General features: G+C 38.7%; 1 protein-coding gene across 12 annotated transcripts in view; it reads left to right on the top strand.

The window, feature by feature from the left end:
* SPECC1L (sperm antigen with calponin homology and coiled-coil domains 1 like) overlaps window positions 1–21,244 on the top strand; it is a 114,393-nt gene extending 93,149 nt beyond the window's left edge. For 11 of the 12 annotated variants that reach the window (XM_073312791.2, XM_073312790.2, XM_073312798.2 and 8 more), the window contains 3 exons: window positions 7,123–7,239; window positions 9,940–9,999; window positions 13,528–21,244. In XM_073312791.2, the coding sequence (XP_073168892.1) occupies window positions 7,123–7,239; window positions 9,940–9,999; window positions 13,528–13,617 (267 nt within the window). In that variant the 3' untranslated portion in view covers window positions 13,618–21,244. The remainder of the gene's footprint in view (window positions 1–7,122; window positions 7,240–9,939; window positions 10,000–13,527) is intronic. The other variant, XM_073312799.2, reaches the window with a different exon arrangement.
* The last annotated feature ends 2,071 nt before the right edge of the window (window positions 21,245–23,315 follow it).

The following is a 23,315-nucleotide window of genomic DNA, read 5'->3' on the forward strand; positions in this document are numbered from 1 at the left end:
TGTTTTTTCTTTTTGGCTGACACCTTGCTCTGAGTAACATTAGGAAACTTTTCTCAGCTGTGCAACCAAAGGCCTGGTCTGCACTAAGGGGGGGGATCAATCTAAGTTACGTAACTTCAGCTGTGTGAATAACATAGCTGAAGTCGACGTACTTAGATCTACTTACCGCAGTGTCTTCACTGTGGTAAGTCGATGGCTGACGCTCCCCCGTCAACTCCGTCTGCACCTCTTGCCCTGGTGGAGTTAAGTGCTCAGCAGTCGATTTATCTTGTCTAGACTAGACGCAATAAATCAACCCCCGCTGGATTGATTGCTGCAGGTAATGTAGACAAGCCCAAAAGTATAGATCTGTGTTTTGTTATACGCCTTTTGGTGCCAATGGGAACATGGGTATTGCGATACTAAATCAGACCTGAGGTTCATCTGGTCCAATATCCTATCTCTGGTGATAGCCAGTATATCAGAGGAAGGTATAGGAACTGCACAGCAGGCAAATGTGAGATAATCTAACCCTCCAGCCCACCTCCTCCAGCGCCTACATATTAAGTCACATCCTAATCTTTAATAGTTAGAATGGTTTATGATCTGAAGCCATGAGGTTTAATATTCCTTCCAAAACTTTTGTTTCCATTAATGATAATTCTGGATGATATTGTTATCCAGGTAGTCCCTGTCAATTTGATGAAGGCACTGCTGGCCAGGTCCTGGATTAGAAGTTAAGGATACCCCCAAAGAAGAGGATCTATAGTTACATTTCCTTTGAGCATATTACAGATCAGTTGTGTCTCCAGAAATCATTTTGAGGGTGCAGTTTCCCAAGGTCACTATTCCTACTTTCCATTTGTTTAAGTATACTTGGTGTGCAGTAGAAATATAGAGGAGATAAGAAAAGCTTTATTTTTTTAGAGAGACTTTGTCAATAAGTATGTCTCACTGTGTTCTAAGGTAATATGTCTCACTGGTATTTTTTTAAACTTTCCCTGTTAAGAAAGAGTAACTTTCTCTTCAATTGGAGAAATAAGGTTCAATTTCTGTTGGTAACCAATGAGACTTCATTTAGAATACAATCTCTGTATTAGTGAGTTAGCCAGCAGAACTCTTCCTTCTGTAATAATTTAGCTTTATTTAGGGGAAAAAACAAACATAAAACCCCACCATTTAAGTCATAACATTCAGGGGAGAGTCTTCATGTCCTAGGGAAAAAACAAGAGCAAAGTTAATATATTGACTACTTATCCGAGTAATATTTTTGAAATAAGCCTGTTGCAAAGGCATATGACTATATAACCATATGTAACCATTATAAGCAAAGCATGAGTTCTCGTATATTTGACTTTTTAAATCTCTTTACAGAGAATGAAAATGGTCTGTTGGATTTAATGATATATCTGAACACTTTTCTGAAAGCAGTCCAAAAAGGAATCACTATTCTTGTATATAAATGTTTACACTTTTTTTGCTGCTTTTAATGCTTTACCATCCTTTTGATTCTGAACCAATAGGATAACTTATTAGCTATAATGAGTGACTAGAATTTTCATGGTCTGATGTACACCCATATTATATTAATATTTAATTAAGTCATAGAAGATAGAGTTCATTGTCTTTTTGGATTGTCCATTCCCCTACCAGCACATGAAATACTACCTCAGATAGACTCATCTGTTAAACTGATATTACTCTTGGTCTTTTTATTTAAAAAAAAAAAAAAAAAAGCCATTCACTTTTTCATTTGTCTGTCAGAAACACTGCTCAAGAGACGGTTTTCCCCAATAAAGGAATAAAAATCTTTCCTTAGTAGCAATAAAGAGGAAATCCCAACCTCCATGTCAGCCAGATCCTCTAGGTCCTTCTTGGGCTCCATGATGTAATGCCAGCCTTTGGGGTCCCTGTTCACTCAAGTGAAGTGGTGAGCATGTGAGCCATCAGTTTCTACAAAATGTAAGTTTTGGTTTAAAAATTGTGACCTTTACGGCTGCAAAGAAAAATTTTTTCAAATAAAAACCAAATCCAAAGTGATGCCTAAATGGTTAGATATATCAACCAAACACATTTGGCTGGGTGTACGTACAAATAGCTGGAGTTACTGTAATAACCACTGGAAGTGAACTTCAAAAGCAACTGGGAAAAGACTGCTTATCACCAGGAAACCTAATAGCAAAATGCTAGATATCTCACGTTCTCTATATTTGAGCACTTTACAAAATAAGATAAGACCAGAGTGCTTATTCAAAGTTGGTTTAGTGAATCACAGTAAATGTTGAAGACTGTTAGAATAGCAGGCTAATTTGTCTTATTTTTTACTCTGCCATAAGCTACACAATTATTTGGAAAAGTCAGAGCTCCAAGTTCAATACTAGGCTCTTGCAGCCAACTATCACTTATATCAACTGACTATGGGCTTGTGCTGAGTAGGGATATTGGCTGAACGTTGCCAAACTGTTTCTTGACTTTAGCAAAGCTTTTGACACGGTCTCCCACAGTATTCTTGTCAGCAAGTTAAGGAGGTATGGGCTGGATGAATGCACTATAAGGTGGGTAGAAAGCTGGCTAGATTGTCGGGCTCAACGGGTAGTGATCAATGGCTCCATGTCTAGTTGGCAGCTGGTATCAAGTGGAGTGCCCCAAGGGTCGGTCCTGGGGCTGGTTTTGTTCAATATCTTCATAAATGATCTGGAGGATGGTGTGGATTGCACTCTCAGCAAATTTGCGGATGATACTAAACTGGGAGGAGTGGTAGATACGCTGGAGGGGAGGGATAGGATACAGAAGGACCTAGACAAATTGGAGGATTGGGCCAAAAGAAATCTGATGAGGTTCAATAAGGATAAGTGCAGGGTCCTGCACTTTGGACGGAAGAACCCAATGCACAGCTACAGACTAGGGACCGAATGGCTAGGCAGCAGTTCTGCGGAAAAGGACCTAGGGGTGACAGTGGACGAGAAGCTGGATATGAGTCAACAGTGTGCCCTTGTTGCCAAGAAGGCCAATGGCATTTTGGGATGTATAAGTAGGAGCATAGCGAGCAGATCGAGGGACGTGATCGTTCCCCTCTATTCGACATTGGTGAGGCCTCATCTGGAGTACTGTGTCCAGTTTTGGGCCCCACACTTCAAGAAGGATGTGGATAAATTGGAGAGAGTCCAGCGAAGGGCAACAAAAATTATTAGGGGTCTGGAACACATGAGTTATGAGGAGAGGCTGAGGGAGCTGGGATTGTTTAGCCTGCAGAAGAGAAGAATGAGGGGGGATTTGATAGCTGCTTTCAACTACCTGAAAGGGGGTTCCAAAGAGGATGGCTCTAAACTGTTCTCAATGGTAGCAGATGACCGAACGAGGAGTAATGGTCTCAAGTTGCAGTGGGGGAGGTTTAGATTGGATATTAGGAAAAACTTTTTCACAAAGAGGGTGGTGAAACACTGGAATGTGTTACCTAGGGAGGTGGTAGAATCTCCTTCCTTAGAGGTTTTTAAGGTCAGGCTTGACAAAGCCCTGGCTGGGATGATTTAACTGGGAATTGGTCCTGCTTCAAGCAGGGGGTTGGACTAGATGACCTTCTGGGGTCCCTTCCAACCCTGATATTCTATGATTCTATGAAACAGTATTAAGTGGCTACTTTCTCTGTAATTGGTTGCTAAGAGACTCACTGGTTAACTAGAAATTCAAGAATACGTCATTCAGTGGTCTGGTTAAGTGAGGTATCCACAATGGTATTAATGGGGAAAAATGACACCCTGCAGGAAAAGGTGGGGGAGGGGCGAGGAATAGAGGCATAGGTTCTTACACGAAGCATCTGCATTTTTTAATTCTTTGATTGTAAGTAACTTTTGTCTCCTCTTTGTATTGTACTTGTTTTTCTCAACAGTTGCCTCCTAGACTTCACAGAAGGTGTGATATGACCATTCTTTGGCTAAGTCCAGGGTTAAAGAATTTTTAAAGCCATGTAACAGTTTGTCCGGCATGTGTGCCAACGGCCCTTTTTTTGTTATAACTTGGTTTGGTGACCACCCTCACCCCGAAAAAACCATGGCCCTTCGGGAGAGGTTTGAAGGATATTTATGTATGTCTGGTCAGTCTTCTCTATTGCATTGTCTCTGTAGTTATGGGATGGGCACCTTTAGGGACTTTTATCAATTTTAAATGAATTATGGTAGCCAAACGTGGTTGTTTTGGGAGGGTGGACAGGACTTAACTTTGCTCTCTGCTGACTGTTTTGGGGAAAAAATTAACATAAAGTAAACAGAACCACCAAGGGATATACAAGGGACTTTCACACAGAAGTTAGAAGACCTTGACTTTGCAGATGACATCAGCTAGCTATCCTATACTCACAGATACATGCAAGCCAAAATAAATTCTCCAGGTCTGTGCACAGTTAGTACAGTTGAAAATCAACAGTGAGAAAACTGAAATCGTGAGAATCAACACACAAGAAGCACCAATAACACTTTCTGGAACTGAAATAGAAGAGGTCTGATATTTCACGTAACTTGGCAGCATTGTAAATGCAACAGATGGAACAGATGAAAACATTAAAGCCAGACTAGTGAAAGCCAGACACCCATTTGTAACAATAAAGCTAATCTGGAGAAACAGAAATCTTGCCCTCCAAATTAAACTTTGAATATTTAATACCATTGTAAACTTGGTCTTACTGGATGATGCTGAAACTTGGGAGACTTATTAAGACTTTGCTGTCTAAACTCCAATTTTTCATAAACGGCTGACATAGACAAATCTTCAATATCAGATGGCCAGAAAAAAATCACAAACGAAGAATTCTGGAGGAGGACAAAACAGAAACTGATAGGACAGGAATGAAAATGGAGGTGACTAGAACATACATGGAGGAAAGACCCAAAGAACATAACAAGACAGGTATTATACTGGAACCCCCAGAGCAAGAGACAACAAGGGTAACATGGAAATGAACAATAGAAGCAGAATAGAAAGCTATCAAAAGGACATTGGAAGAAGCCAAGACTGCAGCAGGATACTGGCAAAGATGAAAGGCAGCAGTGGGAGTCCTTATGTTCTGGCCTAAGAGAGAGAGAATTCATTTTAAAGCTAGGCTATTTACAAGCATTTTGATGAGGAGAGCCCCTCCCTGTAGCTTCATCTGTGTTCTCTGCATAAATGTGATGGGGAAGGTGAGTCCCAGGGAGTGCCTGTAACACTGGGAGTTGGGGGTTTGCGGGGCAGCAGGTCTCATAGAGCAGCTTAGAATAAATAGATGGCAAGGAATTTGTATTAGCTTTGACTGAGCTGTTTTGAATTTTGGTGCTGTCTGTTGTATAAAATTTGCTCAATTCTTTTTTGCTGAAATTGAAAGGACCCCTTCTTCCCTAATTCAAGTAGCGTTTAGCTAATTTTGACATCTCCTGAAAATAACCTGAATCAAATTAATTCAGTTGGTTTCCAGCTTCCTGGTGGTTTGAGGGGCAAGGAGGGAGAGCTTTTTTTCCATTCTGTGTCTTGAGGAAGCTGAGACTATGTAAAGAACATATTCCCACAGCACTGAGGGGTTCAAACAAAGCTATTTCCGTTTGGAAGCAGGCTGCTGGATTGCAAAGCAAGGCACAGGCTACTTACTGCCTGCAGGCATTGTGAGTCCAAGCACGTACACTTACATCACCATAGTTTGAACTTGCATTTTGTGAAGTTTGTATAAAAAGAGCTGACACTGGGTAGGAAATGAAGATTCAGGGGGTCAGTGGGGCACAGAGTAGCAGCATTTGTTACTTTCCATTTGTAATCCAAAATCTTCATTGGCTTGATAAGACACTGAGTCGCATGATTTAAGTTGCATTGTCTTTAGTTTTTATCCTGTTTGGTATTGTACATTCTTTTCTGATTGAGATTAAACAAGACGGAGTGATTAGAATTAGGCTTTTGTGAAGAGGTGTGATTGGTATTACTGTTGTGAGGGAAAAGGTTGATTTATCTGCTGTTTCTTGGATTCTGTGACTGCAGATTGTTTCTGTTTTAGTGCAACATCAAATATAAAGCAATAGCAGAGCTGTCTAGTCCAGTTAAGGGAGGGGTTCACTTGGCATATAGAAGTTTACATTTCCCCATACAGATCTCAAATGATAGGTCAGTAGATGCAGTTTTTAACTGGTTCTTAAATAAAAGAATCTAAACTCACTGCCATCCATTTGGGTGGCAGTAACCTCTTTACCATTATTTTCCTGACAGCAGCCAAGTGCACAGTGATTTAGAAAGCTCACTCAGGCATCTTGTTCCTAACTTCCTTTGGCAGAGGCCATAGACTCTTTTCAACAACTTTGTGTACAAACTCTTGTGGAATAAAGGGAATTGTTTAACTGTTCCACTTAGCTCCTGATTGGGACAGAAAGATTTGTGGTGTGTGGGATGGCAGAGTGAAGAAATAAGGATTTTACTTCTATGTCTTACTCAAGGAACTGGTTCCCTGCCATATTTCATGTCTGGGTATTCCAGTGGCTCATCTTTCAACAGGAATTAGTTGAAATAGAAGAGGTCTGATATTTCACGTAACTTGGCAGCATTGTAAATTATACAAGGGTTTGTATAATGTTTTGCATCAGCTACCTAATGAAAATTATCACCTTATTTGGAAAGAAAATATCTGTGTTCATTGATTAATCCTTTTGCGTAATTAGTAATACAGTAGAATATGAGAAAATCTGATCTTCCCATGCTTTGAAAACACATCATAGCAGCTTGGCATATTTTTGGAGTTTCAAAACCAGGCCAGAGGTATGTATCTATAATTTGTTTCTGCTTGTGTCTTAACATGTTCTTCACTGAAACATTACTGTCTAAAAGGAACACAAAAGCATTTGCTAACGTGTGTCATGTATCTTTTGTGGATAGTAAGGCAAATTAAGTTCCAGAACTAATCTGCCTTTCCTGTGCTGGTCTATTTGTCACCCTCAGTAGTGTTGGATTCTGGTCTCTGACCATTTCAGCACTGAAGTTGAAAGAGTTTTCGTTGCATCTCCATTTCTAAAGTGCTTTGGCATTCTTTTGGTAAAAGGTACAACATAAATAATAATTTTCTAATCACTTAGGTCAAATTCTAAAGCAGTATTAAATGGTAATCTACTATCATTTATAGACTCTTTTTTTCCCTTAAAGAATATTGACATCACAAACTTCAGCAGCAGTTGGAATGATGGGTTGGCCTTCTGTGCAGTCCTCCATACTTACCTCCCAGCTCACATTCCGTATCAAGAACTGAACAGCCAGGACAAGGTACAGTATTATAATATCCAGTTTAGCCTATGTTAACTGAAAATATAGTTAAGCTTAAAAAAAAAAAAACTTAAGACAGATTAAAAAAAATACATATAATGGATGGGCATGCAACGGTAGAGAAACAAAATTGGGATTACTTGTTGCATTAAAATTGTAAATGGGAGCATGACTATATTACTTAAATTAGTTAAGCGTGGTTATAAAATTAAGACCTATCAATTATTTGAGGCCATTGGACAAATGAGAACTTTGGGACAAAGTTAAGAAGACTTCAATGAGCGAACATAAATTTTAAGAAGAACAGGAGTACTTGTGGCACCTTAGACTAACAAATTTATTAGAGCATAAGCTTTTGTGGGTTACAGCCCACTTCGTCGGATGCATAGAATGGAACATATAGTAAGATAGATATGTATATAATCTTACTGTATGTTCCATTCTTTGCATATGTTCTATGTATACAAACATACAGATAAGTTAGAAGTTACCATACAAACTGTGAGAGGCTAATGAGTTAAGATGAGCTATTATCAGCAGGATTTAAGGGTGGCAATTTTGCAACAGAAAAGCTTCAAAAACAGACTCCAACTAGAAACTGCTGAGCTTGAATTAATATGCAAACTAGATACCATTAACTTGGGTTTGAATAGAGACTGGGAGTGGCTGAGTCATTACACATATTGAATCTATTTCCTTAAGTTAAGTTCCTCACACCTTCTTGTCAACTGTCTAAATGGGCCATCTTGATTCTCACTACAAAAGTTTTTTTCTCCTGCTGAGAATAGCTCATCTTAACTCATTAGCCTCTCACAGTTTGTATGGCAACTTCCAACTTAACTGTATGTATATATAATATCTTACTATATGTTCCATTCTATGCATTCGATGAAGTGGGCTGTAGCTCACAAAAGCTTATGCTCTAATAAATTTGTTAGTTTGTAAGGTGCCACAAGTATGCCTGTTCTTTTTGCGGATACAGACTAACATGGCTGCTACTCTGAAACCCATAAATTTTAACGTGAGGAGATAACAAACAGTGGGTGGAAAGGGCTTTCAGTTGAGGTGATACAATTCAGTAGTCTTTAACCAAAATGTTCCCTGTTGTTTAATGTTAAAGGTCTGAAATTCAGCAACTTGTGTGCTTTGGAGTAGTTTATTCCCTTTTTTTGGGTGATAGGATGTGTTTTTGTTGAACATGCTTCCATCCCATATTGTTCAGGGTGTCTATTGCTTTCCTCCAGAGCAAAATTTAAAATCAGTGTTTTAGAGGAAAAAAAGTTAAAGATAAATTGGGAAAAAGAATAATCTCAATTTTTTTCCAATGTGTTGTAATTCGTACCCACGGAGACATCTTCCAGAGATGCATTGTTAATAATCTCCGTGACAAATGCAAAAAAAAATTCTTAACAGAGGCAAAGGGATAATTTATTACTTTTGCCATTTTTATAGACAATTAAATAATTTTTCACCTTAATGAATCACCTGATTCTTATTGTTCAGTCCATTGGTATATATTAAATAATTGTTTCTTAATATCTTATGTTTTCCTTTTTTCTCTTTAAATATCGTCTTTACAGCCCTCTGTTTCTTCTAAGACTTAATGCTGCAGCTTTTTACTTGTGTAGAGCTATATTTTATTTGAAATTCAATTTAATCTTTATCATGTATCCATATTGATATTAAAGTTATATCTGGTTTTACATAAACACTAAGACTGGTAAGAGCTAAGAGAAGAATCCTCCATGAGCTGCATTGGACATTGGTATAAAGATTTATTTCATATGGTATCTGTTACTACTCTAAGGAGTGCTATAGGATTACCTAGAATAGATTAATAAAGGTATATATTTCTCCTGAGTGCATCTCCACCACCTCTATAGAAGTGGCTACAAGTACCTCTTATTGATTACCATTGCCAGGCTATTGTACTTTTTATCAAATGAAGTTTTAAAAGTTATATTTACCTCTTATTTGAACAATTCCTCTAATGGTTGAAGTTTAGAATCTTATTAAACTTATTATTTCCCAAACTTTGCTCAGTATTCACTTATTCTCCTTATTTGATAACATTTAATTTAAAATGCAATCCCTTATAGCTGCATCTTTCTTATACAAACAGATGTAAAAACATATCCCTCTCCAGAATTAACAAAATTCTTTCCCTACTTATTTGATACTTTGGCTTTTGTGGGGTTTTTTTTTTTTTTTTAATTTTATCTGTGGCAAATTAAAGTCCCCAGTTATCACTGTCCTAGCACTGTTGAAAAATCTTTACCCCAATCCAGCAGGTAGTAAATACTTCCTACAGACATTCATGTATCCCTAGTACAGAATGATGCCTGTGACACATCTTTATAAATAGAAAAGGAGTACTTGTGGCACCTTAGAGACTAACCAATTTATTTGAGCATAAGCTTTCGTGAGCCACAGCTCACTTCATCGAAGCTGTAGCTCACGAAAGTTTATTCTCAAATAAATTGGTTAGTCTCTAAGGTGCCACAAGCACTCCTTTTCTTTTTGTGAATACAGACTAACACGGCTGCTACTCTGAAATCTATCTTTATAAATGTGATTTCGTTATAAACTCTAGCTGAAGTCAATACAGGGTTTTATTAGAAATGTTTTCAAGCAGCAAGTCCGTTAAATTTTAAGTAGTTTCCCTTCTGTTTTCATATAAATGTTGCATTACATTTACAGAGAAGAAACTTCACTCTGGCCTTTCAGGCAGCTGAAAGTGTTGGCATCAAATCCACTCTGGTAAGTGTTAAGTTAAATGGATAATGTCCTGTTTATTAAATGTCTTTTATACCTTGCACAATGAAGCTCTGTGACAGAAAGATTACTGTGTTTTGGGCCTGAAGCAATATAATGAGGACAGTTAATTTGCCCCAGAGTGATTTGTAAAATGGTTGTATATTTTGTATGAAGCCTGCTTTTCCATGTAGACATTGCTGTTCACCTGAATTTTTCTGTTTTTCTTGGCTTCTTCCTTGACAGGGCAGGTATTTTGTCTTGTGACAAACTGTAGGATATAAAGAAACCATTAATATTCAAAACAATACAGCCAAGCTAAAATAGAGTACAGGTGAACTGCTCACAGATACTCTGACCTGGGAAGTCTGCAGGGCAGACATACTAGGCTTCTTACACAGCCTGGTATTTGTCTGTGCTGGTGGCTTAAGGAACTGTGGGTACAACCTACATTCTAGATTTGGGTTTACATTTCAAATTGTTTGAATTTAGTAGAATTCTGAAGGTGCAAATCAAACCCTTGAAAGTTGTTTTTTTCAATAAAGTAGGAAGGTCATGATTTCTGTGGTCCATCTGTTAGACCAGCAAATGGTCCAAACTATTGTTGGATAGAGGGGCTTTCTTTGTCTTCATAATCAAGCACTGGCAACATTAATAGAAAATTTGATACTAGGTCTGTAATGAATTAAGTTTTTAACTGTGAAACTGTTTCTCTAACAATAGTTAAGAGGCTTTGTAATTCCTACAAGAAGAAATTCCTGAGCAGAGTTGAAAAGAATTACTAATTGTCATTATGAAAATAATTATCAGAAGAGGAAGACTTTTCTGAAGCCATTGAATTGGAAGAAACCCAAGCCCTGGTAGATGTCTCCAGCAATTCAGCTAGAATTGCCAGGACCAGAAAAAGAATTTAAATAACTCATTAGGACTTGTGTAACTGGGATTCTAGCAAAGCTGCCATTGAGTTAGCGATTCACAATGCTATATAGTCAGACATTTAAAAATAGCACTTTCCTTGATCCTTATCAAAACCTCTGACCAGCCATTGTATTTGTTCACAATGGAGATGCAACTACTGAGAATTTTTAAATACCTCAGAAGTTAGTGATTTTGAAATGTGAAGATTTTTACCAAATGCAGATATAAAAATAGACTATTGAGAGCAGCTGTAGAAATGCCAGCATGCAGTTAGCTACAGTAAAATGGCATTGTGATGTTCCCCTCTGGTGTTGTCTGGACCAGTGATCTGCTAGGCCACTCCAGTCCTTGACTCTGGGAGCCAGCCTTACCCTGATCTGCTGTGAGATCCCCTGTTCGAGAACCCCCTTGCACAGCCTCTGGCATGTAAGCTGCTCCCTGCTACTTGCAAGCTAATGACACTAGCCAATATGTCCGGTCCCAGAAACAACCATAGGAACCTCCGTCTTACAGTGTCCAGTTATGCCCACTGGATGCTGCAAGCTTATATAAATTCATCAATTTAACAAAGAAATTGATATGTACCAGGCTTGTAATCCCAAGGGGAGCCTCTGACACACTTCAAACCAAACACACTGCTTCAGATAGAATAAACAAACAAATTTATTAACTATAAAGATAGATCTTAAGTGATTATAAGTCAAAGCATAACAAGTCAGATTTGGTCAAATGAAATAAAAGCAAAATGCATTCTAAGCTGATCTTAATACTTTCAATGTCCTTAACAACTTATATGCTTCTCACTGCTGGCTGGTTGCCCTTCAGCCAAGCTCTCCCCTTTGTTCAGCGTTTCAGTCGCTTGGTGGTGTCTGTAGATGTAGGTGTGAGAGAGAGAGAGCATGGCAAAATGTCTCTCCCTTTTATAATGTCCTTTCTTCCCTCTGGGCTTTGCCCCCCCCCCCCATTTCAGGGTCAGGTGAGCATTACCTCATTGCAGTCCCAAACTGCCCAAAGGAAGGGGGTGACTCCCTCCAGGGTCTAACAGATTCTTTTGTTGCTGCCTAAGCCAGTGTCCATTGTTCCTGTGAGGCTAGGCTGGGTTTGTCTCATCCATGCCCTGCTGAGGTGTGAACTACCTCTCTGTTCTTGGAGCGTTTTTGCACGGGCTTGCTTTAAGCCATGAGGATACATTTTCAGCCTCATAACTATATACATCAAAATATAATGTATAACTTTACTATAACATTACTGTAACAATTATTATAACATCACTATAACAGCCATGCTCAGTGCATCATGAGCCTTCCGAAGACACCCAACATAACCAACTTTGCATTGGATACCACACAATCATTTTATAAGGATGAACATGGGAGTGTAGGGTGTCCCCCCCGAGGTACAGAGTGTCACAGGCAGTTTCCTCTCCCTTGACATTACAGTACATAACGGTACTAGAAAGTGTACTTTACAAGATACCTGGAACTGGCTGACCAAAAGCTATCTTAAAATGTAATCCCTACACATGCAGACACTTTCATAGGCTCAGGTACATCCAAACTGAATTAAATTTTATAAGAGGAAATTGTATCTTTCAAAGGGAAAGTTTGTTAGCAGTATATGCAGCATACACTGTGTGTTTTGTGTGGCAAATGGTCATTGTGTCTACAAATGTTAATGAGGGTAACATTAGGGAAAATTATTTCAGTTGTTCCTTGAACAGGGTGTTTTGACTACTCACAGCTCCTTTCATAAAGTGAACTCTAACACAATAATTGCTATTTCTGTTTGAACTCTATTAAAAATCCCTTCCTTTGCGTACAGGTTCCATGCGTAGATTGTGGAGGAAGATGTATCCATCTTAATTGTTTGTAAATCTGTTTACGCACTTATGGTGCAATATAAATAATTAGAATAGTTTGAGATCAGTTCATAGTTTTGTGAGGTAGGAATTAACTCCTCACGTTTTGCCTCTCCTTCAGATTACATATTTTACTAGATTTGGTAATGCTCATTTTTCCTAGTTAAACATCTACCTTGGAAATCACTATACCAGTGGTGGGCAACCTGACAGGCTGCATGCAGGCCGCAGATTGCCCACCACTGCACTATACTGTTGTAAAGTGACGCTTGACAGTGCCAAGTAAAAAGGTTGACCGTTAGAGAGCAAGTTTGTGCCAGGACATTTGTTACAAAGCTAGACCTTGATCCTGCTATTGAAAGTGCATGTGCGGTTGCAGATATCTGCATGCGTGCCATTAACTGCAGCATTGGGGTTCTTGTGTTTCAAAACTGAACTGTTTTTATTGTTAGCAGTATTAAATGAGAAGAAACCTGAGGTATACTCTGATATTGGACTCATGAACTGCAGGTCACAAAGTTAATGTTGCTTTTCAATGAAATGGTAGCCCTTTGCAGATGGCGCAGAAATAACTGTTTTAAACTTTTAAGTCGTGAAGTACCTTTCACCATCTGAACTTTGCAAATGACATGCTGAGCAAAATGGAGATCTTTCCCTAAGCTTTTCTCAGAGTGGGAGCTTTACAGCTTTGATGAGCACTGCTTTGACATGAACTTGCAAGGTGGTAATTAATAATTTTGATCTTCTTTTTGTGACAGGACATCAATGAAATGGTGCGAACTGAGCGTCCAGACTGGCAGAATGTCATGCTGTATGTTACAGCAATTTACAAATACTTTGAAACCTGAAACCTTGTTAATCCAAAAGATTTGCAGGGTGGAATCATCACTAGCTGCCAGACAGAAACATGACTGAAATGCTAATCCCAGATTCATTAAAATCTGGCAACATTCATGTCCCCCAACCTTCAGTGACACTATCATGGATTGTCTCAAACTGCTTCAGCCAACAAACCTTGTAACACAGGTTAGAAGCAATAACTTGTTACCAGTGTACTAGGCATATCCCATGGTATTGAGTTATCCAAATTAATTACGTAGCCTAATAAAACTGGCCTTCTAGGAACTGCTTTTACATCCAGACTTCTTGAAGTTTTCGTATTTCCGTAAGAGAGACTGAGGTGTATAATGCTGTAGCATATACAGGATTGAATGTACAGCTAGAACTATGAGAAGGAAAAGGATGAAACAGCATCATAATCAATTTTCTCTACTATCAGAAACCACAGTGTCTGGGTGAATATTCTACCCTTATATACACTGCACCCCAATACAGTAAAAATCTTAATAGTAACTGAAGTTACTGTCTTCATTATTTTTCCTCCTCTAATGTGCACAATATTCAAGGGAAAGGAGCTTTTATTCTGTCAGGCTTACTTGACGAAAAGTGCTCTCAACACCTGGACAAATCTGGCGCAGAAGAACTCTTCAGTGTAAAGCTCTGTTTAAGCCTACCTCTGTCACACAGTAACGTGGCTTCCAACTTTATCTAATGGATTATAAGGACTAGCACATACAATTCCTGGCTTGAAGAGTATACTGTATTTACAAGGAGTTGTATTTCATATAATTTTCTGTGCTTCCATTATAACTAATGAGATTAATCAAGAATTTATCCTCGTAGAACTTGTCTCTATCCCCTTCTTCCTTTGCCTGCATAGCACACATAGAAATGCCGATCTTTCCTTTCCAGCAATACAAGCATAGTGTCTCTGATTTCAATGGTGGAATTATGCCAGTGGGATTTCTCCCTCTACAGAGAAGATAATTGTCAGTAATGGGATGTCCAGCTTTGCAGTGTTCCATGTACACTTTTCTTTGGATCTTGCAGATACTGGTCTAACTAAAAGAAAGCAAAACATGCTATGAAGAGAACTGTAGTGGAATTAATTTTTATGTAATCCTGTTCCAATCTGGAATATTGTATCACAAAGACTAATGCTCCTGAGGAAAGAATGAAAAGCTTTGGTCTGCTCAGATTGTATTCTCCTAAAATGCCCCTCCGTTCATGTGGCAAAACTCTCTAGGCAAAAGAGTTCAAGCAAGTGCCTTAAATATCCTTGAGTTGGTAGACCCTGGAGCTCCAGGGCACTGTGCAAAACATTAGGAACTCAGAAGGATTTCTAGTGGCAAACTGACGTGTGTTGTTAAAATGATTTTTGTAATCCTGTACTTGTCATACCAAGAGGAGGCCTTCACCCTACCATTGTGTTCCTGCCTCTTACTTCCCTACATAGATAGCAACAGTTAAGCCACAGGAAAGAGCCTCTCTCTAATGTTGAGCTGAAGCTTTCATTTGATGACCACCTTTATAAATACACTTAACCTACCAACAGCCCTGTTAGAAACAATGATTCTGTTATTCCTATTGTGTGCCTATAACTCTTATGGACAGTTTGAATGAATAGATGTTAACAACTCAGTGAATGCAACTGTGCTTGGCAACTATTAGTGCTATCAGGAATGGAAAAAACACTGATTCAAATTAAAACTATATAGCCAGTCAGAATAGCTAGAGCCCTGAAGAATGTAACCAATCTGAAGAGGGGGCATTTCAGCATGCCTCTGGCATTTAAACAGACCTCGCACCTCTTAACTCCTATATTATAAAGCTCAACTAACTCTTAAATTCTGATCAGTGTCTGTAGTGGAAGGAATAAAACAAATGTCTTTAGTGATGGGGGAAGGGTTTATTAAATGTCTGGTAAATAACCATTTAGTCCAAAGAGAGGACACTTGGAGAAGTTTCCAGAGAAGCTGTTTCTGGTGACTACTTCCTCTCAGATTGGGAGGCTAATGTTAGGCAAGTAGCTAAAAATTCTCAGGCTGTGAGTAAACAGGCTTGAAGATCCTCAGCAACCAAGAGAAAACGGTTGCAGAAGAGACTTCAAATAAAAATATCTTCATAAGAGTTGAATAGAAAGAAGTGGGAAATGTACACTATCACTTTCACAAACTGCTGAAATCCCATTTCTGCACTTTTATGCTATGGGAGGCTGTTTTCTTTTCCTTATGAATTTAAGTTGTCTATTTACAGTTGCATCATTTTATTTATTACATTAAGATTGAAAAAAAATTCTAATTAAAAAGATAGCACTCCTTACTCTAAATTCACTAGTAACCTATTTCTTTAACATAGTTTGAGCCAAGGGCTAATTTTAGCTATTTTTCTGCAAAGTGGTGTCTGAACTTTACTTGCCTGGAAATCTCTGTTGTTAATTGTAATAATATTGATCATGTAAACATCCATAAAAAGGGAGCTCCAGTTTTTCAACTATATCCAGTTAGGCAACATGATAGAAGCATTAAGAATCTGCAGAGATGGAAGTTTTAAAATAATAAACATAGACCTTCATTAGAAATGAAGAAATCTACAGATTGCTTCTTGGCGCGATCTGTCTGTTTTGGTGGGTTTTGTTTTTGTTTGTTTGGGGGTTGGTTTTGGGGTTTTTTTTGTTTGTTTGTTTGGTCTGAAGTTATACTTGGTGTTGATGGTACACAGGTATTGGAGTTACATCTGGAAAGAGGCATGTGGCTCCATAAAGAAATTTCCGAGACACACATCTGAGCCTTTACAAATAGAATACTGTGCTTCTGACACAATGAAAGGATATTCAAGAAAGGGATGGAAGAAATAAAACAAACTGAACCCTGGTACCCAGTAACAGAATGTTCAGAAAGGTGGAAACAACAAATCTCTCCTTTTGCTAATTGGAAGAATGACTTATGTAACCTTTCTGGATAGAAATAATACTCTTCAGTATGGTTCCAACTCATACTTCACCCTGAAAGGGCCAGTTCGGTTACACATTGTAGAGTGCAAGCTTTGTGCTGTTTGACTTGATATTTTTGTTCTGTTTAATGTACTTAAAATGCCAAACAATATATGGTAGATTTATTTTTATTGCATTTTAGTATGTGCCTTGCAAATGCCTGTGTTTTAGTAGTCTGTGTTATTCATGTCCATCTCTGTAAGAGGTGCACATAACCAAAACAGCTTGGACGTCTTTATGCAGTTTTGGCTCTGTTGCTGTCTGGATAATGTTAAGTGAAACACATTCCATTGAATGTAAAGATGTCAGTATCCAGTCAGGTGTGTCAGATTTGTTTAATATTCATGGTACATCAGCGGCGAACTGAATGAACAGTTGAAGCTTTTTCTTTACCTTCAGTTAGCATCAAAGGAGGAATAACTTATTTTTTAATATTCAGACAGACGGTCTCCAGAGTTCTTTGATGTCCAGAGTAACAATAAAAAGGTGATGTGAACCTTTGGAATCGATGAGACGCAACTGATTGGGTTTTCAGGTATTTCGTATGTTTAACTGAAAACACTTATCCATTAGTTTTAGCCATGTAACTCAATGGACCTCATAATGACCTTTCACTACAGCAATACCTGCTAGAAATTCTAAGCAAAAGCCTCTAATTGAAACTGCAGCCATGGAGAGGCAACCCAGAATGTTGTATTAATAATTACATGATATCCTGGTTAAAGAATAAAATGTCACTCTTTGCCTTATTTATATTAAACATTGTTTCTGCCAATTATAAATTGCATTTATCAGAGAGTGATATATGTCTCCAGTTTAATAATATGTTGTCCCTATCTTTCTGTGCTCTTGAAAAGTCAACCAGTCTGCCTTGAGAGGTCTCTAACTTTGCCAGGGCAATGAAACCAAATTCAGCTGTTACACTGGTGTAAATCCATATGAACACCACTGACTTCAGTAGTTACTCCTGTTTTACACGTATGAACAGAGCAGAATTTTGCCCACTAAATCTAATATGATGCGCGCAAAACTGTGGTTTAAATCGTTATAAAGATGTGCCTCAGGAGTTGTCAGTGACAGCAAAATCTCTATGGTGTTTCATATTTGTTCCCTGTCAATGACCTCAACATCAAATCTCATCTGCCCCCGCCCCACCACCCATTCTACCTCTGATGTTATCAACCATTCCAGGTAATAAAGAACCTGGTAGTGACAGCAGTTTTGTTGTTCATATGAAAGGTAGAACAGAATATTTTATTCTTGCATCTCTAGTTTCTGTGCAATTCTGACAAAGGTATGAAATTTTTGGCCCATAACTCTGCTTTAAATTAACAAATAGGAGCGTATGCTTTTTCAAGATTTTGTTTTACCAGCTGTGTTCTACTCATGGTTGTCTTAAGAGCCCTACTTGCCTGTCCATTGACAAGCTGACATCCCTTTCACAGCTTGCTCCAAGAATGTCAAAACCGTAGTCCTTTTCTGCCCTGATTCAAGACACAGCCCCAAGAAGGCTACCTGTGGAAAAGGGCATTATCGTCGTCATATCTGCACAAATTGCTTGTCCCCAAGTTTTTATGATCTTCCGGACTTGACGTGATCAATGATTTTTACCTTTGACTCTTATTTTTATTTCATGTCCCTCCAAACCACATTGTTGGCTACTGCTACAGTGCCTTGCCTGAGCTGAATGGCCAAGGCATGAATCCCTGTGAAAGTGGACACCACCCTGCATTTTAAAGTCATTGTCATCTCTGTGCCCCAGAGTTGACACCGTTCATTGTGCTTCCACTTGCCTGTATACGTTGATTGGCCAAATATAAGTCAGATCATTTCAGCTCTTCAGTTGACACCTATTTCCCCCTCACATCAAGAAATGTCGTACATAGAGCTTACATCTCACTGTAATGCTTGTCTGGTGCTTTTGCATTAAAATCCTTAACTCTCCAATAAATGAAAATAGTGTTAGACATTTCTAATTTAATGGCCCCAACTAAAAATGTGGATTTAATACTGACTGTGCCCCTAGAGTAGTTTTTCTGCTCGTTTCTCAGGGAGAGTTCCTATGCTCAAAGAATGAGTTGCTTGCTGCAGTAGAACGGATTGTGAACTGCAGTGTTTAATTTAAAATAAAATCTGTTGTTGGAGTTCAGTTGGGTTTACTGGACAGTTCTAAGAATTTGTTCAGCTCTGTCTGCTCTTAATTTCTGTAATAACTAGGTCAGCGTTGAGTACATTTGGTAACTGTCAAAAGGTCAGCGTGCTAGGGTCTGGGAACATTTGACTAGTTCATTATGGTGTCTAAGTTGTTTAAAAGATCTTTTTTATATGTAATTTTGTATAAAGGGCTTGGCCATTAAGCAGAATATTGAAGTGGGTCTCTTATTTCTTGTGTATTCCATGCTTGCCAGCTTTTACAGTGGCAAGATCTTCAACTGTCTCAGCTTGACAGGATTACTCTCCTGGTCTCTGAATTAATTATATGTAATTCTTTTCCTTCCATAAGAAATTGTTTGCCTACACCTAAACTTGAATAATACTTAGCTACAGAAGCCGGATGCTTCTGCATTTTTCTCCCGTTTAAAGTGGTTTATTTTTCACTTGAGAGGTTCCTGACCCTAATTGATACAGGGCTGTATCTGCTGTTGAGTTGCACGCAGATTTCCTAGCGACTTCAGTGAGAGTTCTGCGTGCAGAACGATAGACAAGTCACTTACAGAATATTTTGTGGCACCACAATCATCCCCATTTTCAGAGGTTTGCAGTGTTGCCAAAATCACTCAATCTAGGCTGAAACTTGGTATATAAGCTCTCACCGGGGGAGTATCCTTCTGTTTAATAGTATTTTTGAAGAAATAGTTTGTATTTGGTATAGGAACTAAAGGAAATGTCATGGGTTTAGAATCGCTGTGCTTTTCTAATGCTTTTGAATTTTAAACTGAGAATTTTGCATATAGTGCTAGAATGTGAACTGGATTTCTTGGAGGGAAAAGATTTAAAAATGACTCGCTGTGACTCCACTGTGAATAAGCAACATGTTATGTTACGTGCATTTCCTCTTTCCAGTGAATAATATGTATAGTTTTACTCGTATGCACTTCGTGTGTGTGTTTGGTAGCTAGAATGGCACAACAAACAGTTATTGGTGCAAAAGAGCCCTAACAGTCTGTGTTATACACAGGTCATGAACCAAGATTTTAAAGGGTAGACTGTATTGGCAACAAAGGAACAGTTAACGTTTGCTCAAAACTCCACTTCACAAAATGTCTCTCTCGCTCTCTCTCTCACACTCTCTCTGCTTCACTTCTTTCAGCTAAATATGTATTTACAATTATGGTGAATTTCAGGAAATGGGGGACATATGCATGACGACATACCCAAGTAACTTATACATGTAAAAATTACATAGTGTTTCATGAGTGTTTCGAAAATATTTTTAAATATGTGTATCATTAAATATTCAGTTTGTTACAATCTATTCTTACTAGTTTAATGTAGATTTGCTTTTAAAACTTGCACCTCTTCCATGTTTCATCTGCTAAAGTTTGCTTGAACAAAAAAAGCCTTAGTTTTCCTATTGGTTAATACAAATGAAAAGTATGAGACTGCTAACTGGGATATGGAGCATTTCCCCTCTAGATTGCCAGTTCAAATCCAGCTTGGGCCAGTAATGACTGTCTGAAGGTTGTTTGGTCAACATGAAATGAATCTGTGATCCAGTTAATAGCGGGCAGGGGTCAACATCAGGAAATCAGAGTGACACTAATTGGCACCACCCAAAGGGATGGATACTGAACTATCTTCTGGCCCTTAGAAGTGGTACCTTCAATTCCAGTTTGAGATAACTGGCAGAATAGTGTGGGAAGCTTGTCCTATCCCCACCCACTCCAGCCCATGTTGAGAAAGAATAAAAGAATTTTATTGCCATCTCCTTCAGTCTGGCATCACAAGCATTGTATTTGCTTACAAAGTGGCCCACAACTTATCAGTTGGCATAACTGCTCTAGAGAGAATTGGAATGTTCCATAGCTTTTAAGAATCATGAAAACAAAACTGATTTTAAAAAGACCTTTCCATACATTCTTCCTAAGTTTTATTTATTTCTGTGTGCATTTGAAACATGACAGATCACCCTAGCAGTGATTGGGTTGAGTGAGGGTAGCAGTTCTAGTTCTATGCAAAAAGCACTTTCCCTTCTTTCTTAAACCACACATTCTATTGTTACAACTGAAAAGGCTTCAAGAAATGTCTGAGCTTTAAGTGTATAGTTGTCACAGATTTGACCTTACAGTCTGAGTGGGGAAAAAAATAGTATCTTTTCTCAGCTTCCCTTCCAGTTGGATCTGAGACTTGGAAGCAGAGGAGGAATCCAAAATGTGTTTCAATTAGACTGCAGCCTGGTTCCAGTTTGAAAGGCAAAAATCAGTAATCATTGGGACTTCCAAGGCTGGCAATCCTATTTTAAATTAAAGCCCTTGGAGGAACAGTGTGTTTTTTAGTTTTGCAAGTTCCACTAAGGATCTGGGCATTTGCTTTATACAAAACAATGTATTCTGCGTTTGTATTTAGTATATATGCCTTCCATTTGCCAGTGTTACCATGTTTTCTTCTTAAGTTTGTGAAATAAAGTTTTACAGATATTAAAATGTGTACTGTATTGACTGAGATGGGCCTACAAACTCAGATCCAGTTAGCTTTTCGTACCATTCTGTCACCATTACTGACTTTCAGGAGCAATATTTAGAAGGGGTAGTTTACAGTCGTGCGTGTGGCATATATGTAATGCATGGGAGGGTGTAACTAATTCCTGATTTTTGTATGTGGATTTCTCAGAATTTTAGCACTAGCAGCACAACTTAAAGCATCTGTCCTAACGGGTTTATGTACTATAGTAATGGGTATCCTTAGATATTATGATAAAAGTGGGTAGTTGATGTATTGTCTTCACATTGGATTGTTCTGGTCTTGAATATTCAATTGATAGAGAAGGGAATTGCTGTTTTTTCTTGTTATAAGCTATTGCTATTATCCATTCCTACTTTTGCTGTGATCCTCTCCTCCCTAAAGGGGATTAGTGTGAAGATGGGATTATCTCAGGATAGCTGCACAGGAGAAGAAGCAGCGCTTTACACAAACAAGATGAGTGAGGTAATATCTTCTATTGGACCCATTTCTGTTGGCGAGAGAGACAAGCTTTCGAACTTACACAGAGCTCTTCTTCAGCCTGTGTCACCAACAGAAATGGGTTCAATAGAAGATACTGCCTGCTCCACCTTGTCTCTCTAATATCCTGGGACCAACCAGGCTACAAAAACACTGTATTGTTTTACAGATTTTGCTTTCGAGGAGTGTCATTGCACAGCTGTATGCAAAAAGATTACAATAACTAAAGATTGAAATTTATAAAATTGGTTGGGCAAAAAAAAAATTTTAAGGGATGCTGTTGAGTCTGGGGCTAATTAAGTGTGGTCAGTGCTTGGATAACCTGGTGATAAGGTATATTAGAAACGGATGTTAGCTACTCTGCCACGAAAACCGAACACGTAGCTAAATGTGATATGTAGAAGTGCAGCCTGGAGTGTATAATATGTTTAAGATGGATTAAAACAGAAATCGGTTCACTTCTCCAAGTCCCCAAATTTGCTTTTTTTAGAGAGAGGTAAAATTGGTTCCCTGCGCGGGTTGAGTGACCACGGTCCTGCATTTTTTTGTTGCACTATAAGCATTCTTTTCTCTAGGCTTAAATTTTCAAAGCGGATCTGAGCTCCGCTTTTTTAGGATTGGCTTTTTCTGTTACTAAAAGCTTATACTGTAGAGCACCAAAAGGACACAACCAGTTCTGCTGGGTCCTGTACAAACATAGATGACAATTCCGGTCCCTAAGATCTTCCAGGGTACAGGACAAAATAGGTGAATGAGATAAATAAACAGACTAGGATGGGGGCCGTTCAGTAGCAGTGACCACAAGATCAGTTGTTTAAATGACGCTCGTGTTCACTACCACATAAATGCAGGAACCAATTTTTTAATTTACTACTGTAAACGGATGGTCATTGTGAAGGAGGCAAACAAGGAGAACTATATTTGGCCTCTTTCATACTAGCTCATAACTGAGTTGTGAATGCTGTTTTATCTGAAACATATAAACAGCTGAAATCTGGCTCAATTGTTCCAAGGTTTGTGGGTGCTGGGATTTAGGACTTTGGTTGGGCCCATCTTTACTGCAAATGTGGTTCCCAAATTCTGTATAGACCAATATAGGTGGATATTTGGAGTCCCATCTGATTCCCATTGAAGTTAGAGGAAAGGCTGGCTCAGGGCTTGTCTACGCTACCGCTTAAGTCGATGTAACGTGCGTCACGCAGGGTTGTGAAAAAACACACCCCTGAGTGACATAAGTTGCATCGACTTAGTGCAATGTAGACTCCGCTTTATGTCGGTGGGAGATGCTCTCCTGCCAACAAAGCTCCCTCCTCTCATTGAGGTGGGGTAATTATGTTGATAGGAGGCTCTCTCCTGGCGACATAACATGTCTTCACCAGCTGCGTTGCAGTGGCGCTGATGGAGCACAATAGTGAAGACAAGCCCTCAGTGAGTCAGAGCGGGCCCCTAGTGGGTGCTTTCTAACTGTCCCACAATTCATAAATATGCTTTTGTTATTTCTCAGTAATATTACTCATAGCAAGCGCATCTTGCCTCAGTTTTACTGTAATAATG

The sequence above is a fragment of the Lepidochelys kempii genome, chromosome 15 (genome assembly GCF_965140285.1).
Source record: "Lepidochelys kempii isolate rLepKem1 chromosome 15, rLepKem1.hap1, whole genome shotgun sequence".
Classification (NCBI taxonomy): Eukaryota; Metazoa; Chordata; order Testudines; family Cheloniidae; genus Lepidochelys; species Lepidochelys kempii.